General features: G+C 35.0%; 1 protein-coding gene across 1 annotated transcript; it reads right to left on the bottom strand.

The window, feature by feature from the left end:
* Positions 1-10,438: 10,438 nt before the first annotated feature.
* LOC126979816 (uncharacterized) lies at positions 10,439-11,376 on the bottom strand. Its single transcript, XM_050829361.1, has one exon. It carries the CDS (start codon positions 11,202-11,204, stop codon positions 10,479-10,481), a length of 726 nt encoding a protein of 241 aa, XP_050685318.1. The 5' UTR covers positions 11,205-11,376; the 3' UTR covers positions 10,439-10,478.
* Positions 11,377-22,011: the final 10,635 nt, after the last annotated feature.

A 22,011-nucleotide genomic window follows, 5' to 3' on the forward strand; every position in this document is an offset into this window, starting at 1 on the left:
CGGCTGGTTATGATGATTATGTAAAAGGTTCCACTAGCTATGTGAGAGTCTCTGTACCATGTTAGCTCTAACAAACAATAAGACAATATACAAAACAAACAGACATAAACTGTTAACAGCTACTCGGCTAAGTCGGCTATATCCCTTTACAACAATATGCCAGGACATGTTCAAAATAAATGTATTACCAAATTCAAAAGAATTGTTAAAAACGTTTGTGTGGTAAAGGTTACTGTAACATAAATGACTTTCTTAATGATACCACAGATTGGAAATGGAGCGGCCGCCCTCAGGGTATTAAATAATAAGTCTTATTGTCCGATATTACATTAAAATCATATCGTTTTGAAAAAAAAAAGAAGCCCGCTAAGTTTCTTGCGCTCCTTCTTATCAGGTCTGAGGCATACTTTTTGGAATGGGTGGTAGTTTTTGACTTTCAATATGTGATATCATATACTAATTTGAACAAAAATATTTGAATTTGAATAGGTTTTAGGTACGTTTTCTCATTTTGTTTGCATAGTGTGACCTGATTTAAAAAAAATATTGCAAACTTTACGCACCTTCCACATTTTTTATGACAATAAGAGACGAGACTAGCAGGACGTTCAGCTGATAGTATTTGATACGCCCTGCCCAAAACAATGATTCAGGATTCTTGAAAAACCAAAAAGTTCTGAGCGGCACTACAATTGCGCTCGTCATTTTGAGACATAAGATGTTAAAACTCATTTGCCCAGTAATTTCACTAGCTTGAACGCCCTTCAGACCAATACACAATAATGCTTACATATTACTGCTTCACGGCAGAAATAGGCGTCGTAGTGGTAGCCATAATTTCAGCCTCCCACTGGTAATTTATGCTAAGCAGCTTTGACAATCGCCATGCAGATGCACTCAGCAACTTTCTCATTATTTTATTAGATACATAATATACATACAAATATAATATACGTTTTAACAGTTGTGTAGATCAGGTGCATCGATGCATCAATGTCAATGCATTATCAAAAAATATCGTGCTGTAAAGAAAGACCTTAAGATTTTTATATGATTAACAATATTAAATCCGATTTGATAAGACCAAGTACAATTTCAATCCGATTTCCTTCTGTGATAAAATGATAGTGATATTCTTATTACCATGGAACAAACGGCTTCAAGATAGAAGAACTAAATATATTTTTTATGAATTATATGAACATAAGTTAAGAATCGTAATTATATTTCGTCATTGCAAATTTTAAGCCTGTGTTGGGGTGCATGTCACTGTTAATGTGACATTTTTCTTGTAAGATCTTCAGATATTTGAAAATAAAGTTTTATGAGCTATCGTTTTTTTTTTATGGAATAGGAGGACAAACAAGCGTACGGGTCACCTGGTGTTAAGTGATCACCGCCGCCCACAATCTCTTGCAACACCAGAGGAATCACAGGAGCCTTGCCGGCTTTTAAGGAAGGAGTATGCGCTTTTTTTTAAGGTACCCATGTCGTATCGTCGCGGAAACACCGCATAAAGAAGCTCATTCCTCAGCTTTGTAGTACGTGGAAGAAAGCTCCTTGAAAACCGCACTGTGGAGGACCGCCACACATCCGGATGGTGGGGATGATATCCTAACTTGTGGCGTGTCGTGCGAAGGTGGAATTCGGCGGCAGGAATCAGGTTAAACAGCTCTTCGGAACACTCCCCGTGATAAATGCGGTAGAAGACACACAATGAAGCGACATCTCTACGCAACGCCAAGTGATCCAGCCGTTCATAGAGCACTGGGTCCCCGACAATTCGAGCTGCTCTACGTTGCACGTGGTCAAATGGGTCGAGCTGATACTGGGGTGCACCAGACCAGAGATGACAGCAATACTCCATGTGTGGCCGGAACGGCGCTTTGTACAGCGCTAGAATGGAGGCCGGCTTGAAGTATTGCCGTGCTCTATTGATGACGCCCAGCTTCTTCGAAGCCAAAACTCCCATGTGAATATCTTAATATGTCACTAAACAAAGAGAATTTAAACACTACGTTCATCACGTTTCAGTTCCATTTATAAATTATGCTATGTGACAGCCCGCGAAATTGTTTTTATTGCGTCCTGAGATACAAGTCGATAGATTTAAATTTACCCGGATTTAATTTGATTTAAAAAAATCAGCATTTCCACGCTATTTATGAAGTTACTCATGCAGAACCGATCTGGAAAGACCGCGCATTTAAACTTACTAAATTTAACGTATTTAAATTTGTAAGAGAAAATTTTTTCAAAATTAAAGTCCCACTCTGTTTTTGTCGTGTTTGAACAGACAGGCAATTAAAATATATTTCCTTAATTTGTTCCTAAGAAGTGGATTTAAAAGTGGTTGGTTTCCGTCCTTCTGTCTCTAGCCCTTTTCTTTAATACTTTGAAGTGTCATCTTATCATTTATTTTATTTCTTTTCAATGGACAGTGTTTCCCTTAAATGAATTTGTATTGGTCTCAAACCAACTGAGAAGTTTTGTTAATAAATATCAACAAAACTAGGGTAAAAGCCATCGCCAAACAATATAATTTTAATTTTTAATTCAGATTGATTATTCTAAAACCAGAAAACAGGAATGGACCCAGCATAGACCCCTGCGGTGCACCCACTTAAATAAGTTCTAAAATAACTACTTACTAAAGTATGCAGTTACCTTTAGTTTTACAATATAAACTTACGAACTCAAAGATTATGTATGCACGATGAGATATTTATAGTCCTAAGCCAAGAATCTTACAACCCTGAGTAATGAGTTCAAAACTTTGACCAAAGATTAGTCGAGCGTAAAATTGAATATATCGCTGTATTTGCTTCATGGACGTATTCTGGTTGATTTATTTCTGTTAAGCATTATTTGAATAGTATTAAAAATATTCAATTTGAACTTATAAATAATGGGTATGATGAAAGTATTAATTAAATCAATAAACAAATGGTGTTAAAAATGTTATATTAAATGTTTGTTAAATTATTAAGTCTAATTATTTAAATATTATCCAATTGATTTGAGTTTTCTTTAGTGTTAATTCCGCCAATATTTGTCTTTAAACAATTCGATACGTGTTTTGCCTCAGGACATATTGAAGCGCCAAAATCTATCAATCAAAAAGTCGGTGTCATCCGAGATAGGTTTGTTACTACATACATAGTTATAGGTGAGATGTGCTTGAGTCATGAGGAGGCGAGAGGCGAGAGCGGGTTGCGGCGGAAGGACACCGATTCCAAAAATTACCATAATCGTAACTAGAATAAGATTAATTAATTAGATTGTATACAAATACGCAATTATTTTTTTACTTTTTAGTGCACAATAGATATACTATTGTTTCGGAATAGTGTTTTAGAAGGCGGTTGTTTTATTCGTTAAAAATTTTTTTGATCAACTGCTGTCTACACGTATATACTGCCAGGGGGCAGAGATAAGGAGCTAACGGACTGTATCTCATAAACCAAAATAGAAAGACAGGTATTATTATTATTGTTACTAATGATAATGAATAGCAAAATGCTGGAATCAAAATTTAGTCAGTGCAGAGTACAAATCTTTGTCAAAATTGGTTACGTGGCCCTGTGCGAGTCTGGCCTGAGAGAGAGGCCATAATGGATCAATACAGGCAGACATACAATTATTTTCATTAATTTTAGAGAAGCGTTTGACTGCAATAATATTTCTGTGTTAATATTAATGATTAATGTTATCAAAGGAATCATAAAGAATTTTACAAAATATAGCATTATTTGAATTGAAACAAATTTTGACCAGAATACGCACGCAGTTGGTACCTATGTTTGTATTGTGTGTTTGATTGGCAATCAAACTCCGTGCAAACTTTTCAATCCGTCGGATATTGTTGACAATCCTTATACCTATAACTTTTATAAATGTTTGTTGAATAGTGAAATATTATATTGTTTATGTGAAATAAAGTTTATTTAATGGAGTAACAGGGCATGTAAGTACATGACTGCCAATAATTATCTATTGCATCACCAGAGGAAAATTAAGGCGCGGACATACCTCAATATCCATAAAAATTGGTTTCTTAGAGAGTCGATTACTTACAACATAATGAAATAAAAATAATCCGACGCAAAAAATACATTACAAAAAAAGGACTCAATGAAAAATTTTAACCTAATAGAATATTTATATATAATTTGAAATATCCAATAAAAAATTTGGAAGTTGCTTCCAGAAAATAAACATTGGAGTTAAAAATCTCTGAATTTTCAGCGATACCAACATTCTTTTTTTAAAGAATTTAATAGAATTAGTATTTTACTAAAACTTAAACCGAACAATTATTCAATTTATCATGTATATTTTGAATATACAAAAGAAAACCAGTAAATTAAATGCCCGTTTGCAGCTTAGCCACATGATCGACACAAATATTGTGCTATTGGTTATAGCGTTTACAATCCTAGTCAGTCCGTGACTTAAGTAAATAATATACAAGGAGAACACTTCCGCGATAAAAAGACGACAAAGGGAAAACTCGGTGCGGTGGTGGCAGAGAACGCATACCGGCGATTTCTACGTGAGTGCCGGCACAGAAGTTAGGGCTAGCACGTTAGTGATTCACGTCAAAAGCGCCCGAACCGCCATATTACTTCAGGTACGGTGTACATTCTTAAGAGTCATTGTTTATTCTTGTGTATACGTATACCTATAGTTCTATTATTCGGTATTCTATGTTGAAATATAATTAGTTAATGTCGTTTTTAATAAACAGGTATTCCTCAGAGTTTTAAGTGTGTCTTATATATTTGATAATAGCAAAACTACGAAGAAAAAAGATGGATCACAGATTTGTTCGTACTGTATACGGTGTCGACATCCCTGCACGCGTCTTGCTCTAAGTCGCGTGCTACATGTACTTTGAGTACAAAATGCTGAATTAAGCTGTGTAGTAACACAGCTGCTTCTACACAAGTAGGTGTATAAAGATTTATGTATACTGTCTTTTTAATAACCACAGTCTCAAGTTACTCCAAGTTTAAAATTACTTCTCCCTGTCTTGTAATTCTGTAGCGACAATGGTAAGATAAAGACAAAAGTTTAAAATTGGGAATAACGTTTCTTCGCGTTTATTAAACAACACAGACGATGTCTTACTAATAATCGCAGTGTAACGTTACTCCGAGTTTTAAATTACTCCTCCCTGCCATGTTATTCTGTAGTGAAATAGGTGAAAAGACAAAATGTTTTAAATTTTGAATAACTTTACTTCGCGTTTATTGATACAACACTAATTGAAAACCGGGCTATGGGGAAACGCCACTCATCCAAGGGGTGAGGATAATATTATGATAGTTTGTGGCAGAAACCAGATCCAGCACAACTTCAGTACGCTCTCCGTCACCAGCCTAGTGAAACTCTCTAAGAAAAAAAAAAGATTCAATCGATTCTATGAAAAGTGCAGTCATTATATTGACAGATGACGTAGCCGTAATCTTGTAAAAAAGCGGAGATAGCCGAAATCCACTACGTTTTAAGCAACTGTTCGCCTTCAAACTTAGCCGGATAATACTTCGTCGCCAATTGTCATATTGTAATTACTACTATTTCAAAATTATGTCAAATCACTGCACGTTTCATACTCAACTAAATTTGAATTTTTACATAACCAGTCCGGCTTCTTATTAGGTAAAAGTACCTACTTTTCACATTCTCTTTGCCCGTGACCAATCCGGTTGAAAACACACAATTAATAGTATTAAGAGACGATCGAACTTGGTACGGGCCGGATAGCGGATTGGTATGGCGTACCAAATCCGCTACTCACAACACACGGCCGGATCTCGAAGTAACCGCGTGGCGAGTACACAGTTCAGACGTCATGCCTCCGACGTTATCCAAGCGCGCTAAAATTGCGATTGTTGTTGCGGCAACAGTAATGCCGCCACAAAAATCACGAAAAAAAAGAAAGGAGTGGGCAAAAACATATTTAAAAAACCGTGATGAATTTAGTCACATGAAGTTAATCAAATCGCTCGATTGTGAAGACTTCCGTATATACTTGCGACTAGATCACGAAACCTTTGAGGAACTCTTAAATTTGGTTAAACCTCTAATCACGAAAACTGATACTGTGATGAGGAAAGCTGTTACTGCTGAAGAGCGACTTATTGCAACGTTAAAATATCTTGCATCAGGAAGAGAATTTAGAGAGCTGAAATTCAGTACTGGTATATCGTCACAATTACTCTCCGAAATAATACCAGAAACTTGCGATGCAATCAACAACGTACTTAAAGATTACATTAAGGTATGTACCTACACATCAACTTACAATTTTCGTTAAAGAGGTTGAATAAAAAAAATTTTATAAAATATTTATCTTTATTAAAAACATATTAGTTATTACTAAAGCGGTTTCTTAAAAATCAAAAAATCTTTGAGATTTTTACATTCGCCTCTTACCACATAATTATCAGTAGTATCAATTGACGCATTAGTCAAATCTAAAAGGGACTGATTCTGAGATGACCGCGAGTGTGATAGCGATTGTGGAGTTTGAGCTTGGTGAAGAGGTGACTGCGAGTGTGAGTTTGGAGACTGAACTTGGTGAAGAAGTGACTGCGAGTGTGAGTTTGGAGACTGAACTTGGTGAAGAGGTGACTGCGAGTGTGAGTTTGGAGACTGAACTTGGTGAAGAGGTGACTGTGAGTGTGAGTGTTAAGCTTGAACTTGGTAGAGAGGTGACGGCGAGTTTGAGTTTGAGTGTGGAGATTGGATTTGGTGGCGAGGTGACTGCCAATGTGAGTTTGGAGACTGATCTTGTTGTAGAGGTGACAGCGAGTGTGAGAATGAATGTGTATATTGGACTACGTCCCGACGTGATTGTGAGTTTGGCTGAATCATCGAATGTGAAGATGGGTACAGAGATGATGAACGTGGAAAACCTGTTTGAGACTAACCTGGACCTAAATCTAAATTAATTACAGTATTTATATTTAGCTCACTTAATTTGGCATAAAATAAAATATCCCCTATTAATTTCTCTGCTAAACAGCGCTGCAATGTATTTGGGATCTCTTTTAGTTGAGAGCTAACAGAACGTCCAAAAGTATCAGCTGAACTTTCTTCACCAGAATCATTTAGTAAAGTTTTTGCCGCATCAAGCACTTGTACTTGTTTTTGAAGGATTTCATTTGCTTGTCATTTGTTTGAGTTTCTTGTTTTTTTTTTCAGGTTCCTGCAACAGAAGATGAATGGTTGGATACAGTGAGATTATTTGAACAAAAATGGCAATTTGATCATTGTTTGGGTGCTATTGATGGTAAACACATTATTATTGAGAAACCGGCCCATAGTGGATCTTTGTATTATAATTACAAGGGATCTTTCAGTATAGTTTTGCTTGCAATTGTCAATGCAAATTATGAAGTCTTGTACGTACATGCAGGCATAAATGGTAGTATTTCCGACGGTGGAGCACTTAAACATACACAATTTTATGATAAACTACTATCCAATGAGCTGCATATACCACCATTATCAAATTTTTCAAGATCGAATACCATGGCTCCGTATTGTTTTGTTGGAGACAGTGCTTTTGCGATGAGTGAACATCTTTTAAAGCCATACCCACAGCGAAATTTGATACATGACAGGAGAATTTTCAATTACAGGCTTTCTCGGGCCAGACGAATTGTCGAAAATGCATTTGGTATTTTAGCTGAACGATTTAGAGTATTCAAAAAGCCAATTACGATTAGCGTAAACAATGTGCAATAAATCGTAATGGCTTCGTGTGCCCTGCACAACTTTCTAAGAAAAAAGAGCCGCCCCTATATGACTAGAAATTGTGTTGATTTTGAAGATGTCGAACAACACACCTTCCGACCAGGAGATTGGCAACAAAACGATATCTCCATCCGTCTTCGTAGTGAAAGGGAGCGCACAGAAGTTGGGAGACAAGTTCGGCAAATATTTACTGATCAATTTAATGGCGAAGGTCGTGTTGATTTTCAAGAAAGGATGATAAATGTGTTGAATATTTAAAAACTTACAATTCTCTCGCTGCCGCAGTCACAGTCGTCATAATTGTCTACTCCTTGTTCCGCTGGATTCTTTTGATGATGTGATGATTTCGTGAAAATACGTAAAATATTGATAATACCACAAGGATGGTGTGTAAATGTCTTCTGTCCCGGCACCACTAGATTTACTCTTCTCTACCTGCAATAAAAAAACACAAATCTTAATTTTTGTACCTACTGTCATAATATAAATAATAAATGAAAAATACTAAAATGAAAGACTGATTTAAACTAACCTTTTTCCTCTCTTGTCTGTACGCGGCTCTCATATTCTCTATTTTTTTTTTCACATCATTTACAGTGATACTTCTGTCAAACCTTGAATGACAATCCCGAAGAATCTGTAGAGCTTGATTACGAGCATCTCTGTTGCAATACAATTCATGTGATGTATCCCACAAGCACGGAAAGTCTTTATACAGTGCCAAAACATCGACAATGACTTCGCGTTCTTTTAAAATCTCCGCCATGGTGCGAACATGCGCTGACGCACGTGCTACCTCCAGAATGTTTCAAACGTGACTGCCGTGCCGTGCGCAAACCATCGGACCGAGCGAACACGAAATAATAATAATAATGTTCGGCAGACAACTCTCCAGACGAACGGATATGGTATGGAGCGTACGGAATCCGCTGTCGGTCCCGTACCAAGTTCGATCGTCTGTTAATACTGTAAGCGACGTCACATGTCAACATAATAGAGTACTAAATCTACATTGAGAACTTTATAAAACAATCGACCGACCAATAAGTTTAAATTGTGATGGTCATTAAAAGTTAAATATAAAATGCATCGAGGACCCTGTACCTACTGATTTAATTGTTGTTGGACTGCAACTTTTATCTAGAAACTTCTGACCAACGTGGCTTTTCGTTTTAGTACCCAACTTTCCTGTTCCTATGCAATTTTAGATTCCGATCTGGTATAATTGTTGCTGGACCGGAACTTTACTGTTGAACCTTACGATCAACGCAGAGTTCAGTTTTGATGAAATTGTTGGTGGACTGGAACTTTACTGTAGGACCGCTTGACCTGATACACTGAACATTTTCTAATGTTAACTCGAATTTTCCGTTCCGTTTAAGTGTACCTACCAGAGTCCTAAAAGGTATGCTCGAACCCGTCCAACTATCGACGTATAGAATCATACATTAAACACGAATGATTTGACCGCGTGTAACGTAGAGCCTATTGAATTATCAGAGATTCATAGCTTAAGTGCTGCCGACAGATTCCAGTATCATACCGCATACCACAAACTTATAAAGATATTATATCCCTACTAACTGGATGTGCGGTGTATTACGACAGTGCAGTTTATAGATATTTTTCATGTAGAACCCAACTATGAATAATTGAATTATTCACTTGCGCAGTATTTACAGGTCCATGTGCCATGAATATCTTAAAAACAGCTATTTTAAAAGCCGTTTTCACTCACTCAGATAATGTGGTACACTTTAAAATAACGCAAATTTCTTTAAAAATTCATGTGGCATCATACTCTGATGTTCATTTTAGTTCTCCTTTATTAGGTTGTCTTCTATGTCAAAAATGTAGCAGATATGACTTGGGAACAGGGGTGTGCATATCATATAGGCAATCAGGCAGAGCCTACCTCGTTATAAACGTAAATAAATATAGTTTTAAAGTTAATTTAGTTTAATTTGGTTCCGTTAATTTATAACAAAACTTCTATTGAACCCCCACTCATAAATTTTTCTAAATACCTACGGTAAGCAATCTCCAGGCTCAACTACGACTAGTAAGATCTACAGTGCCTACCTTGCTAGAAAACCAATGCACGTCCCTGCTTCGGAATACCTTAAAAGAAGCACCTTTCTAAAAAGCCGCAAAGCTTCTTTGATTCTTCTGGTGTTGCAAGAGAATGTGGGTAGCGGTGATCACTGAACATCAGGTGACCGAATGCTCGTTTCTTTCTCTTCCATAATAAAGAAGAAAATTCAAAATATTAATTAAGTGCTTAAAGACCTATAAAAATGCAATCATGCCCTATTTTTCAGCCTCACTGTCATTTGATTGCAAGTTTTAATAAAAGTTTGGACCTGTAATTTTGACATTTATGAAAGTATACTTGGAAAGTAATAGTTTAATACGCACCCAGGGAGAAAAGTAGGTCATTCTCATCCGCGGAATATTGTCACCCGAGCCGAAAGCGAAATATACTATTTTGGATTACTAAAATTATGCGATAGAATCTAGTAACAATTATTGAGTATATACATACATCACTATCAACAACATGTTATCTCCTAGGTAGTCCAAGAATGCTCATTACATCTTTTCGCTAACAACACTTAATGAAAATGTATTATTTATTTGCAGACAAAACTTGTCAATAAATAAACAAAAATTATTTATTACAACCATATATTAATAAGTAATGAAAATCATTAGTTTCTTCGATTTCCAGGACAATAACATGGATTTGGAGAGCGTTTGCCAGCAGAGTTAGAAATATTAGAACTCATTCCACAATCTTTTTCTTGGACTGCATATTTCATTTGATTCATTAGGTCGTGAATTTGTTCAGTGAGCTGACCAACTGTGTTGCACATTTGTTCAAGAACACTCAGAGATGGCATTGATTTTGTAACACCAACACAATCTCCAGTAACCGTACTACCTGGAGCTTTCTGAGGCGTGCATCCTGTACTGGTACATAAAACACTTTCAATAGATTTCCGAGACATCTGATTGATTTTTGTAGTTGATATTGGACTGTCTAATCTTTGGTTATGCTTTTTACACGTTTCTGCTTCACACTTATCCAAAGGAACACCTGCGGAAGCATATCTTTCTTTCATTTCCAATTCTTTATTACTAGGACATTTTTCATTTTCACATCTTGGTGCTAAGTTAGCCGGGCATTCTAAATTCGTGCAACTAAACGATTCATCTGTGCGAATTTCTCGTGGATATGGTGACGAACAATCAGGGCATGGACACGTAACCTGAATAACTCCAGCCTTGATGTCTTTTATTTTTCCTGGTGTGAAATCTAAGCAACCATAATGCATCCAAGTTTGGCAGAAGCCTTGACATTGCAAGCCATTCTTTTGTGTCACTGGGGCCAAACAAATCTTGCAAGGATTCTTTATTTTGTTGCATTTCGGCATCTTGGTTTGCAGAGCCTATCGTTTTTGAAAATGGTAAAGCATGACTGATTTTCATTTGGTAACTTTGGACTATATTGCCTTGTTTTACTTGAATGGGGCCATAATTTACTTCAAATGACACTACAACAGCTTTATTTTACTTTACACCTGAGTCCTGACAAACTTGTCAGAATTATAAAACAAAATTACAATGTCTCAGTAAGTAGGTAACATTATAGATCGTTAGGGTGTGTCTATACCTAGCGGTGCCCCCGTCGCTTCGCAAAAATTACTGTAATGATTATTTAGCTCTAGAATTGTTCCATCGATAAAATTATACTTTTTGAAACTATGTTGCCAAATATGTTGTAGTCAAACAAGGAATTAATTATCCGAACTGGTATGAATTGTCTCAAAATGAACCGTTAATTAGTTTTGTATTTTTTTCAATATTTTTTTATTTATAAATTTGGCTCGAATTTTATTTTACGTAGATATAATTAACTAGATTAATAGAAACTTCCTGAACAGAAATTAAAAAGTACCCCGCTGGAATAAGGTTCCTTTTAGGAGATATATCTTTAAACGAGCAATTCTTGTAAATGATTAGATATAATCTGAATCTCGAAAACGGATCAAACGATTTTCATAAAATTTAGTATATAGAGGATTTCGGGGGCGATAAATCAATCTAGCTAATTTCAATTTTAAATAATTTAATTTTATCCGTGTTTTAATGAGAAACAGCTACAGAACATTAGAATAAAATGAATTTCGCCACTATAGACATTATATATATATATATACAAGACTATAATAGCTCAGATGGGACATTGGGTGATCCAGAAAGCAGAAGACCCTGGTTCGAATCCAGATGTCGTATTAGTTTTTTTTGTTCAAGTTTTGTCATCCGAGCAAGGCTCAGTCGTCCGGATATTAATTTATTGACAGAGAGAAATAGGTGGACAGTGACTACACATTCGACAGATCTTATGCAGTCCTAATTATCTGAGCTAATTATAAGTTCCTGATTGTAGTTTTTAAAAAGTACTCCGCTAGGAGAAGGTTGAATTGTCGAAAAAAATTACGAAACAAATAATTATGGAATGGTATATCGATGGAACAATTCTAGAGCTAATTCCGTGGCTGGCGTGAATATGTTGACATGTATAAAATTGTAATTTGTCAGGATGGCCGTTTTAAAGTTATGACCTCTTTTGTTAAATCGAATAATTAGTTTAAGGTATTTGTTTAAGTTACTCTAAAGGTTATTTTGTGCCATCTTTTAAGTGATGACAACAAATAAACGAAATTCCCCATAGTTTGCATAATAATAGACTTGTCCAGTCGTTCACCAACGAGTTATCAACTTATTCACCGAGTTGTTAAATCGTTCACCAACTGTTGTCAACTTATTCACCTTTTGAGTGGAGCATATTAGTATATTATAATATCAGCAATTTTAATTCAATGGCAAACACATAATTATATACTCAAATCAAGCAATGTTGTTGTAACTGAGCAAATATCAAATTGAAATCAATTTAATGAATTCAAATATCAATTTACACTATCCTAGTGTAAAGGTAATTATTAAAAAAAAAGTAAATTGTTTTATTAGGCCACAAACAACGGCCACATACATATCTAAGAATAATAAAGTTGGCAAATACGGTCATCATTCAGATACAAGTATGTATACCCATCCATATTTTATTGCACCTCTTGATCGGGGTTGTCCTCAACGTCTTCGTCAATCAGGTCAATCATAATCACCATTTTTCTGCGCTGATTGGCAAAGCCTCCTTGGAGATTTGGCTCAACAACCTCAAGACATCTATGGTAGTTTTCACTCTTTTCCTAAAATTTATTAAATTGAAAGGCATTTTGCGATCCAGGCTTTTCTTGAAATTTATTTTTCCTACGCTGTTTTAATCATATTGCAGCCATTTAATTCGTTGCCATAAAAATTTGTCCCCCGAATCATCCAGTTTTTTGACATTAAATGGTTCTTTAGCTCCTCGAGCTTCTTTAGTTTCGTCCCACATGTAGAATGTAGCTTCATTAGTTGTTAAATCATGTATTGTTAAATTAAAAGACCAAAGCTTTCGTTTATAAAACGAGACCGACGTTTTTAAATATGTTGTCGGTAAGCAGTGCTGGAGGTCAAATGCTAATGCCCGAACAGATGAATCTACTTTATCATTCTCTTTATCCATACGTTTTTCAGCATAAGCTTTTTCAGCTTGATGTTGGTGTTTAGCTAATTCAGCAGTTAAGTTAATTTTGCGGTCTTCATCTTCAACTTTAATTTTAGCGTTTAACACATCGCATTGTATGTGTCTTTCCATGGTTGCTTAAACGACAGATTGAGGTTGTGAAAGCATTTGGCATATAATTTTAAGGAGACAGGATTTGAAGAAGTACTTTTATACTCTCTGTACATTTTAGCTATTGAAAGGTCAGCAGCTAGATATTTCTTACCAGTCGAATTTCTACAATAGTGACTCTCATAACTTGGAAAACTCATAATGTGGTGATTAACAAGCGAAATGTCTTCTATAGTCTTCAACTTCTTTTTTTCTATAATTACGTTAACAAATTCCTTGGTCTCTCCTAGTATTTTACAAAAACACTCTTTACAAACTGTTTTTTTCTCATTAGAAATCTCTAGCGAAAACTTCCAGTAGCAATCTTTATTTAATGTCCTGCTGCTCGTTTTATGATTTTTTTTGTTAAAATCATTACTGACTTATACACGAATGCTGCCCTTATATCTCTATCTCCAAGTTTCCAATCGTTTTCAAAGCAATTCATCTGTTCAACAGTTGTAATTCTTTCCGCACATTTAAATCTACACGAACTTAACTCTTTTAGTTTTCAGACTGGAACCACTTTACCTTTTTCCGTAATGTAACTCGTTCCTTTATTCCTTCTTGTTTTGCTTGCATTTTTCTCCTATCTTGATCTTCCTTTTTTTGTGTTAGTACTTGCAGTTTCCATAGTTAAAGTTTGATTTTCATTTCTGCCAGTTTCTAAATCATCTACTATGACCTTTTTGATATTAAAATTAGGATCACGAACGCTATCGTCACTGTCACCATGACTCAATTCATTTTCTTCAGAAACTTCACTGTTTTCGATAACGTCTGATGTATTATCAAACTGTTGTCTTGGGTCAGTAATTATTATATAATAAATGTCTTGAGTTGCTGGGGACATTATCGGAAAAGGAGATGGTTGAAGTTGGTTGAAGGCCCCAATGCACAGGATGCTGTCAAGATGGGGACCACCGCGACATCTATTTCTGTTGCCAAGCAGTATTTTGAAGGCATTACTGTGTTTCGGTCTGAAGGGCGCCGTAGGTAGTGAAATTACTGGGCTACTGATACTTATCATCTTATGTATCGAGGTGACGAGTTTATTCGCGAGTGCCGCACAGCATTTTGTATTTCTATGTCCTTAGTAGCACCGTGTTGTTATGGGTAGGGCGTATCACGTACCAATAGATGAACGTCTTGCTCGTCTCGTTCTCTTCTCGTTAGCACCTAGACAAGTTCGTGCGCGTGCGGTTTCGGAATTGACGTTCAACACTCGAGCGAGCGAACGGTGATGTTGACTACTCGATTATATTTTTAATAAAACTTGGGTACATAAGTTGGCAAGTAAACATATTCTTTTAATGTTAAAAAATGGTAGCCGATGTGTAGTGATAACTATACTTATTACATTAAGGGCTCAGAAATTAGTTGGCCATAACTGGCCATCTCAATATATCACGATTTTAACAGAAATACGTCGGATGGCCCTAACTTGACATTTCAATTTGTAAATTTAAAATTAGTGCATAAAGAATACTAATATATGTATAAGTGGAGATATTAAATAACGAATATTATTTTAATTACTTAGTATAGGTTGATATAACAAAATATCAATGTTCGTTCAGAAAAACATTCGAATCGTTAATTTGATAAAAGGTTTTGTCAACTTAGACATGTTAAAATAAGACATGTCAACATATTACCAATGTCGATTGTTCAAAAAATTATGTACATATGGGACTGCAAATTTTTTTCATATAAATTCCTAGCGTGTAGTTTCTATTAAGCTAATAAAATAAAAAAATATGTAAGTCGACATGTCAACGTGTTCACGCCACCCACGGAATTATTCATTGCATAACTTGCCAAGCGACGCGACGGGGGCACCGCTAGTTATAGACATAGTACATTGATAGGTATTATATCTACCAATAAATTTTCTTTTCAATACACTTAAAAGAAATGATGCAGTTCTGAAAAATTAAAACATAAAAAGATAAAACTCAGCATGTTATACCATGTGAATGAGCAATTAAGTATCTACGCATGGATCCTCGCGATAAATCAGAGCGAAACGAATAGTTGCACAAAGGAGGATGGCGAGAATGGACCCACATAATTTAAAAATTAAGGAAGCATGGTACAAGTACAGGTTTATATTAATTATAAACTTAAGCTTATATGATGATTATACAAAAATTATTGAGGCGCTGAGATATGGGAGTCAAAACAAATAAATTATTATAATTTATTAAAAATAAGTCATCTTGTACTAACGGAACGTTTTGCGCAATTGATTATTGATATCTGCATTTTTTTGACATGACAGTCATTTTTAATATGGATGTTCTGACGCCATCAAACTATCTACCTATACTTACTCAAATCAGTAATTCATAATAAGATTATTATCGATTTTTGATACTAAAATCAGTAGTCATGTATTTTTAAAGATTCGATACCTTCTTGAAAAAAAGAATGAATTGTGAATCCTCAATTATTAGCTGCTGGCCAACCTTCCACATAATTATAATATTATCTTTTAGCAGACAGTAAGTAATTAGGCACATGAGATATAAATTATTGATTAAACAATAGATATCGTTTAATAATTTTAGGTTATATTTTAATGTTAGGTATATCTTTTTGCTCCCGCTTTTTTAGACTTACATACGATTTGCTTTTTTCTTAGTTTTGTTACGTTCTACTTTTCTTAATAAGCTTCCATGATGTAGGTACGCCATTTCTTTCAGTGGGTCCCAAAATACATGCATTCTCGCCATCCTCCTTTATTCAATGCTCTCAAAATAGTCATTGCTATCTTACCATCTATCTGCCTAACGCAACTGCCATCCGTTAAAGGGTTTACTGTTAAATCTGTAATAAAAATAGTTGTACTTTAAGTAGCAACCAGCGACCAAGCGGTAAAAAAAAAGGATTATTTTGTATATAATGTATTAAGATTTACAAAAGCCAGAAAGCTTCCGCCAGTATTGGGAAGTCAGTAGCTTAGTCTATGCAGTTAACGTGTTGCGTAAGAACACCTCGAGATAAGTGAATACAAAGGCAAAATTTATCACCGTATTGCCCCCGTAATGCGTTTCAACTTAATTTAGAACCCTCATGGCATGGATGTTTGGATAATAGTCTGGATGATACTAAAATGTTCTTCGTGTAAGATGTTTATAGGCAAACTTATGAAACACATGAAGTGTCAAATAATTATAAGTAATTGCAAAAATTAGCTATAAACACCCCTGAAGAATTTTCGGAAGTATTAGAAAGCTGAAATTTTATAGCAGCCTCCTTTAGCCTCCAACCTCTAATAAAAATGTACATAAGCGTTCATTTTATATTACATGATTAATGTTTGATAACAAATAAATCTAAGTATAAGTTTTTAGATTTTATCGATATGTTCAGAATCAATCAGTCATCAGTCAAGTTTGCAGAATTAGGGCTTATAGGCAAAGCTGACTCTACAGGTATATTTAAAGGCATTATTAACTTCTAAGTCCTAGCTTAAAAATTTACATGAAATATTTTTCGTTCAGATAATATATTACAAGAATCATAGATATACATAATAGCACGATAAAATTCAATCTAAATACCTTCGCAATGACCCTTCCGGATTCTAATAATTTAAAAGTGACATGATTAAAAGCCTCAGACGAAACTTGCTATGTATACGTGAAGAGACAAATTATTGTACAGTCAGGTACATAACGCTCCTTGATGAGGGTCACGCCTCTAATAGAGTACTTGAATTCTTTAAACAATAAGACTTTCAATAGCTAGCGCCTAAAAGGGATTTACACAAAATAGGTACCCAAAAACTTTATTGAAGAAGTTTCTATAGTAAATTCAAAAATAACCCATATTAAATTACGTCCTAATTGGCCGAAATTAATTGATATATTTTCCTATTGCGTTTTTATAAAAACGCCTTAAGATTTCAAATCATGTGGGTATTTCTTCATCCAGACCGGACATTTTTCTTTATTCAAAAGTAAAAAAAACTCGTACTTACATCGTAAGGCCTTGTAAATCTACACCCGACTTACACTGTGCTGGAAGGGCCATTTAGTGGCTAAGAAGTTTGTCTCCATAATACCAAAAAAGCCAAACGGCATATATTTGTGAACATGTGCTACTTACGGATACCAGAAACTTTTAATTTATCAACAAGCCTTGACTGCTTTGGACATTCCAGGCCACAACGTGCTACATGTGCCACAGATTTTGGTGTGTCACTAATCCTTGGACGCTCCTTAGTCTTACGTTCGTTTATTTCATAAGTCTCAGATGTTACAGCAACATTGTGAGATAATCCTAGTTTTATTTTCTTAGATTCCATTAAAAATGGTTGTCTATTGCAGATATTAGTATAATATGGTGTTGATTCTTCCTTTTTAAGTCCTTGTGGTTTTGTTTTACTAAATTTATCTACAGGTAGGTATACATTCACCAGCTCGAATATCTGTTGAATTTTTACATAACTTTGTTTTTAAATCTCTACGTATATTTGTATTTACTCCAATGTTCTCGTTGATATTACAATCAGGGCATGGACACGCTATTTTAATGACCCCTTTTTTGATATCGTTAATGTTTCCAGATGTATAATTTAAGCACTTGTAATGTGCCCATTTCTTGCAAGCCCCTTGACACTGTAATGCATTCTTTTTGTTAGCTTGCTCGAAGCAAATCATGCAGGGATTTTTCACTATTTTGTTATTTACTTTTGACGATGACATTGTCATGACATAGTACCTGTACTATTTTATCATTTTAAATATTGAAAATTAAATTTAATTATTGTAAAAAGATACCTATAGTAAAGATGTGAACTGTTGTAACAGATAAACTGATTGAAGCTTATACTGGATGACAAGGATAACCAAAAAAGTATGAATAGACAAACGGGGCACAAACGTCCGTGTGTCACCATTAAGTACTACTTAAGTTCAAAGTGTGGTTTTTTGGCGCCTTTACGGAGTAGAACCGTCCTGAAAAAAAATTAATTCATAATAAAATCAAACACCTGTCACGTATTTGATTTTATATAATACCAGGGTCACGCCATCCATTTCTCGCACATATCAATGCGCAGCACCTGTTAATAGGACAAAATTCAATATTATTTTGTGGAAGAAGTACATAAAGCTATTTACAATATTTTTTCTATCGACTGACTGCCACGATGTATCAGATCAAATTTGCACGCGATCAAAACAGCTCGGCAAATGAGAATTTAGCGGCTAATTTAGAGGCTGCTAGGCAATTTAGGAAAAGCTTAAATATTATTAGTTATCTCAGTATAGTATACATTTACCTCTTTAAAATATTAGCTTTTGAATTCCGTTTGCGAGTTTTAACGTAAACGTATCATTTATTCTGCTATTATCAGAACTTTTTTCTGTTATTATTTACATTGCTAGTACAATTTTTTTTATAAAAAAGTGCGAGTGTTTTACTATAGGCACCTAAATCGTAGATAAAAGATAAAAGTTAACAAAGGTACGGTATTACGTACTGAGCAAACGTACCTCAGTTAGGCGAGTACGTTCGCGGATCGCATTCTTCCTTATTTGGCTAATATCACAGGTACAATATAAAGTGTGGCATACAAAACATTAATCCATAAAAAAAGAAAACATAACAGTAATATAATTAGTAAAGAAGGTTTACTCCGCAAAATCAATCAAAGAAATAGGGACACTTGCTGTGTTACAATTTAGAGTCATCGCGCAAGTTGAATGCAGTAGGGGCCTGAGGTAAATGGCGGGAGCATCTCCCTCCGCTGTCCGCACGCCTCGACTCGCGCGCCTACAGTGTAATTCTGTGCCGTAGTCGTCGATTAGCGTGTTATCGCGTTAACACTGAAGTTGCGATCCCGTGCTATTTTTCTGATTTTCGTAATGACTGATCCGAGTCCATCAGGTTCTGTTTCAAAACAATCTAGTTTTTATTCATCGCCATGCACGAGAAATGGCGAAAAATGTTTCAAATATATTATGTGTTCAGGAAAGGCAGGACAAAAATTTGAGATTTAATTAATAGGTTAATATTTTTTTAAATGGGTATAATAATTTCGATTTTCATTATTTTAACCTTGTGTAAAATCGTACACTTAAAACATTGTTTAAATTTATCGACACACTTATAATATAATTTATCATTATCACGTTCATCACTTATAATAATTATTAGGTCACAGCACTATCGCATTCTTGAACTGTGCCTTCAACTCACGCGTTATCTGTTGGTTCAATGCAGCTCGCACAGCGCTAATAACCTACATTATATCATTCACCTAGAAGTATCCTCTCTTTCTATAACGCAGCTCTTACCTCTTTTGACGACATTAGGGTTGTCTTCTATTATATTATAATAATTTAATCTGAATATTTATTTAGTACTCACACATTAAATAAGTACTGACTTAAAAATCTAAATCTGACCTAGCAAATCATATTGTCTACATTTAAACATAATATTTTATAATGACAATAAATATGCCAATCAGTAAATAACTATCCACATCGATATATTATGTACTTACCTTCCCAGTTTATGGTCATAACTTGTGAAAAGAGCTCAGTTTTTGTATGGTCACCGCGCGAACCTTAGTTTCGATAGCAACACGGGGAGTGAGAACATTGACATGGTTCTTTATGCTTTTTTGCAAAAAAATGTGTATTTATATCGTTCCGACATAATATCCTTTTAACCGACTTCAAAAAAGGAAGAGGGTGTCAGTTCGTCAGTGTGTATTTTTATATTTGTTACCTCAGAACTTTCGACTGGATGAACCGATTTTGATAGGTAATTCTTTTTTTATTGGAGAGGTGGTGCTTTACGTGTGGTCCCATTGCAATTATATGCAATTGGTCAAGATCTGACAATGGAGTCCATGAGAAAACCATCTTTCTGTTAATGGGATCCATGACATAGTAACGGAACTCTTCAATTCTTAGGAGCAAATTAACGATACTCGGCCGAGTCTTTTAATGCTATCCGGATATTTTGAGTCACCTACCGTAACGTCGTTTTGGTCAATTTATTATTATATTAACACTATTCCATAACAATCAATACGATGCACTAAATAGTGTATAAAAAATTGCGTATTTACAATATAATATTGAGTTGGTGTAAGCCAAGGTAGGTAGGTTTGTAACTACATACATAGTTAATAATTAGTGAGATGTGCTTGATGAGGCGAGAGGCGAGAGCGGAGCCGCGGCGGGAGGACATTGATTCCAAAAATCACAGTAATAGTAACTAGAAATAGATTAATTAATTAGCTTGTATAAAAAAACGCAATTATTTTTATACTCCTTAGTGCATATTATATTGTTATTTTATTGTTTTGGAATAGTTTTTTTGAAGTCGGTGAAAAATGTTGCGGATTTCATGAAGTATATGTTTTTATTTTGTATTTACATACCTACATACATACATATAATCACGCCTCTTCCCCGTAGGGGTAGGCAGAGACCACTTCTTCCCACTCGCTACGATCCTTGCATACTTGTTTCGCTTCTTCCACTTTCATTACAGATGGTCTGACCAAATCCTCACATCTCTGAATACCGGACTTCATGACGCACTGCACGTAGCCAAAGACAGACACAGATGGCGAACTATTGTCAAAACGTTGAATCCTCAGAGAAATCACGACCCTCAGCAATGAGGAATACGACGCGAGGAGGAGGAGGATAATAATAAATATAAATTGGAATTGTATATTGTATACTTGCTTTACTATTTGTTACATTAGGTTCTGTCTGCTACAGATGTTTTAATAGGAATTAAAAGATAGGAAGTATAGTCATTTCGACTATACTTCATATAATATCATGGACACGTTTCCAAAGACATATACAAAAAATACTATTGTAAGGTGAATAATATTTATCTATACCTACTCAGAAATTAATAAAAGTTAAAGTATCACCAATTATAAATATAAACCTTATCTATTGTGTGTGTCGAAATACACTAAAATATCATTTTAAAATTATTGGTATGTATTTAGACAATTATAATATCAAATTTTAATATAATAGTCCCATACCGAATTGGTTTTGAGCACGTAAAACACGGGTACGTTGCCAGAAACAATAAAACCTTCAAACCTAATGATGTAATTAAATTATTTGAAAGAGGTGACGCCGCAGAGGTGAAGTGATATTGTCGAACATGTAGTTAATAAAAAAAAAGAAATAAAAGGGTGAACTTGACCATTTTATAAAATCGGTGATGGGTTTATAATAAGAGTAACTGATGCCACTTCGTCGTCATTAAGCTCTTCAGACAAAATTGCTTGCAGCCTAACAACTTGTCTCCAAAGCTATTCATATGTAGTTGATAAGAAAAATTTATTGTCAATTACGTCAACCTTTGTTGTAGGCTGAATGCGCATACTGTGCCAAAAAAAACCTTTGTTGAGAAATGACAATAATCATTTGACGTAAGAGACGCATTTCACAATT

Source organism: Leptidea sinapis, chromosome 4 (genome assembly GCF_905404315.1).
Source record: "Leptidea sinapis chromosome 4, ilLepSina1.1, whole genome shotgun sequence".
NCBI classification, from domain to species: Eukaryota; Metazoa; Arthropoda; class Insecta; order Lepidoptera; family Pieridae; genus Leptidea; species Leptidea sinapis.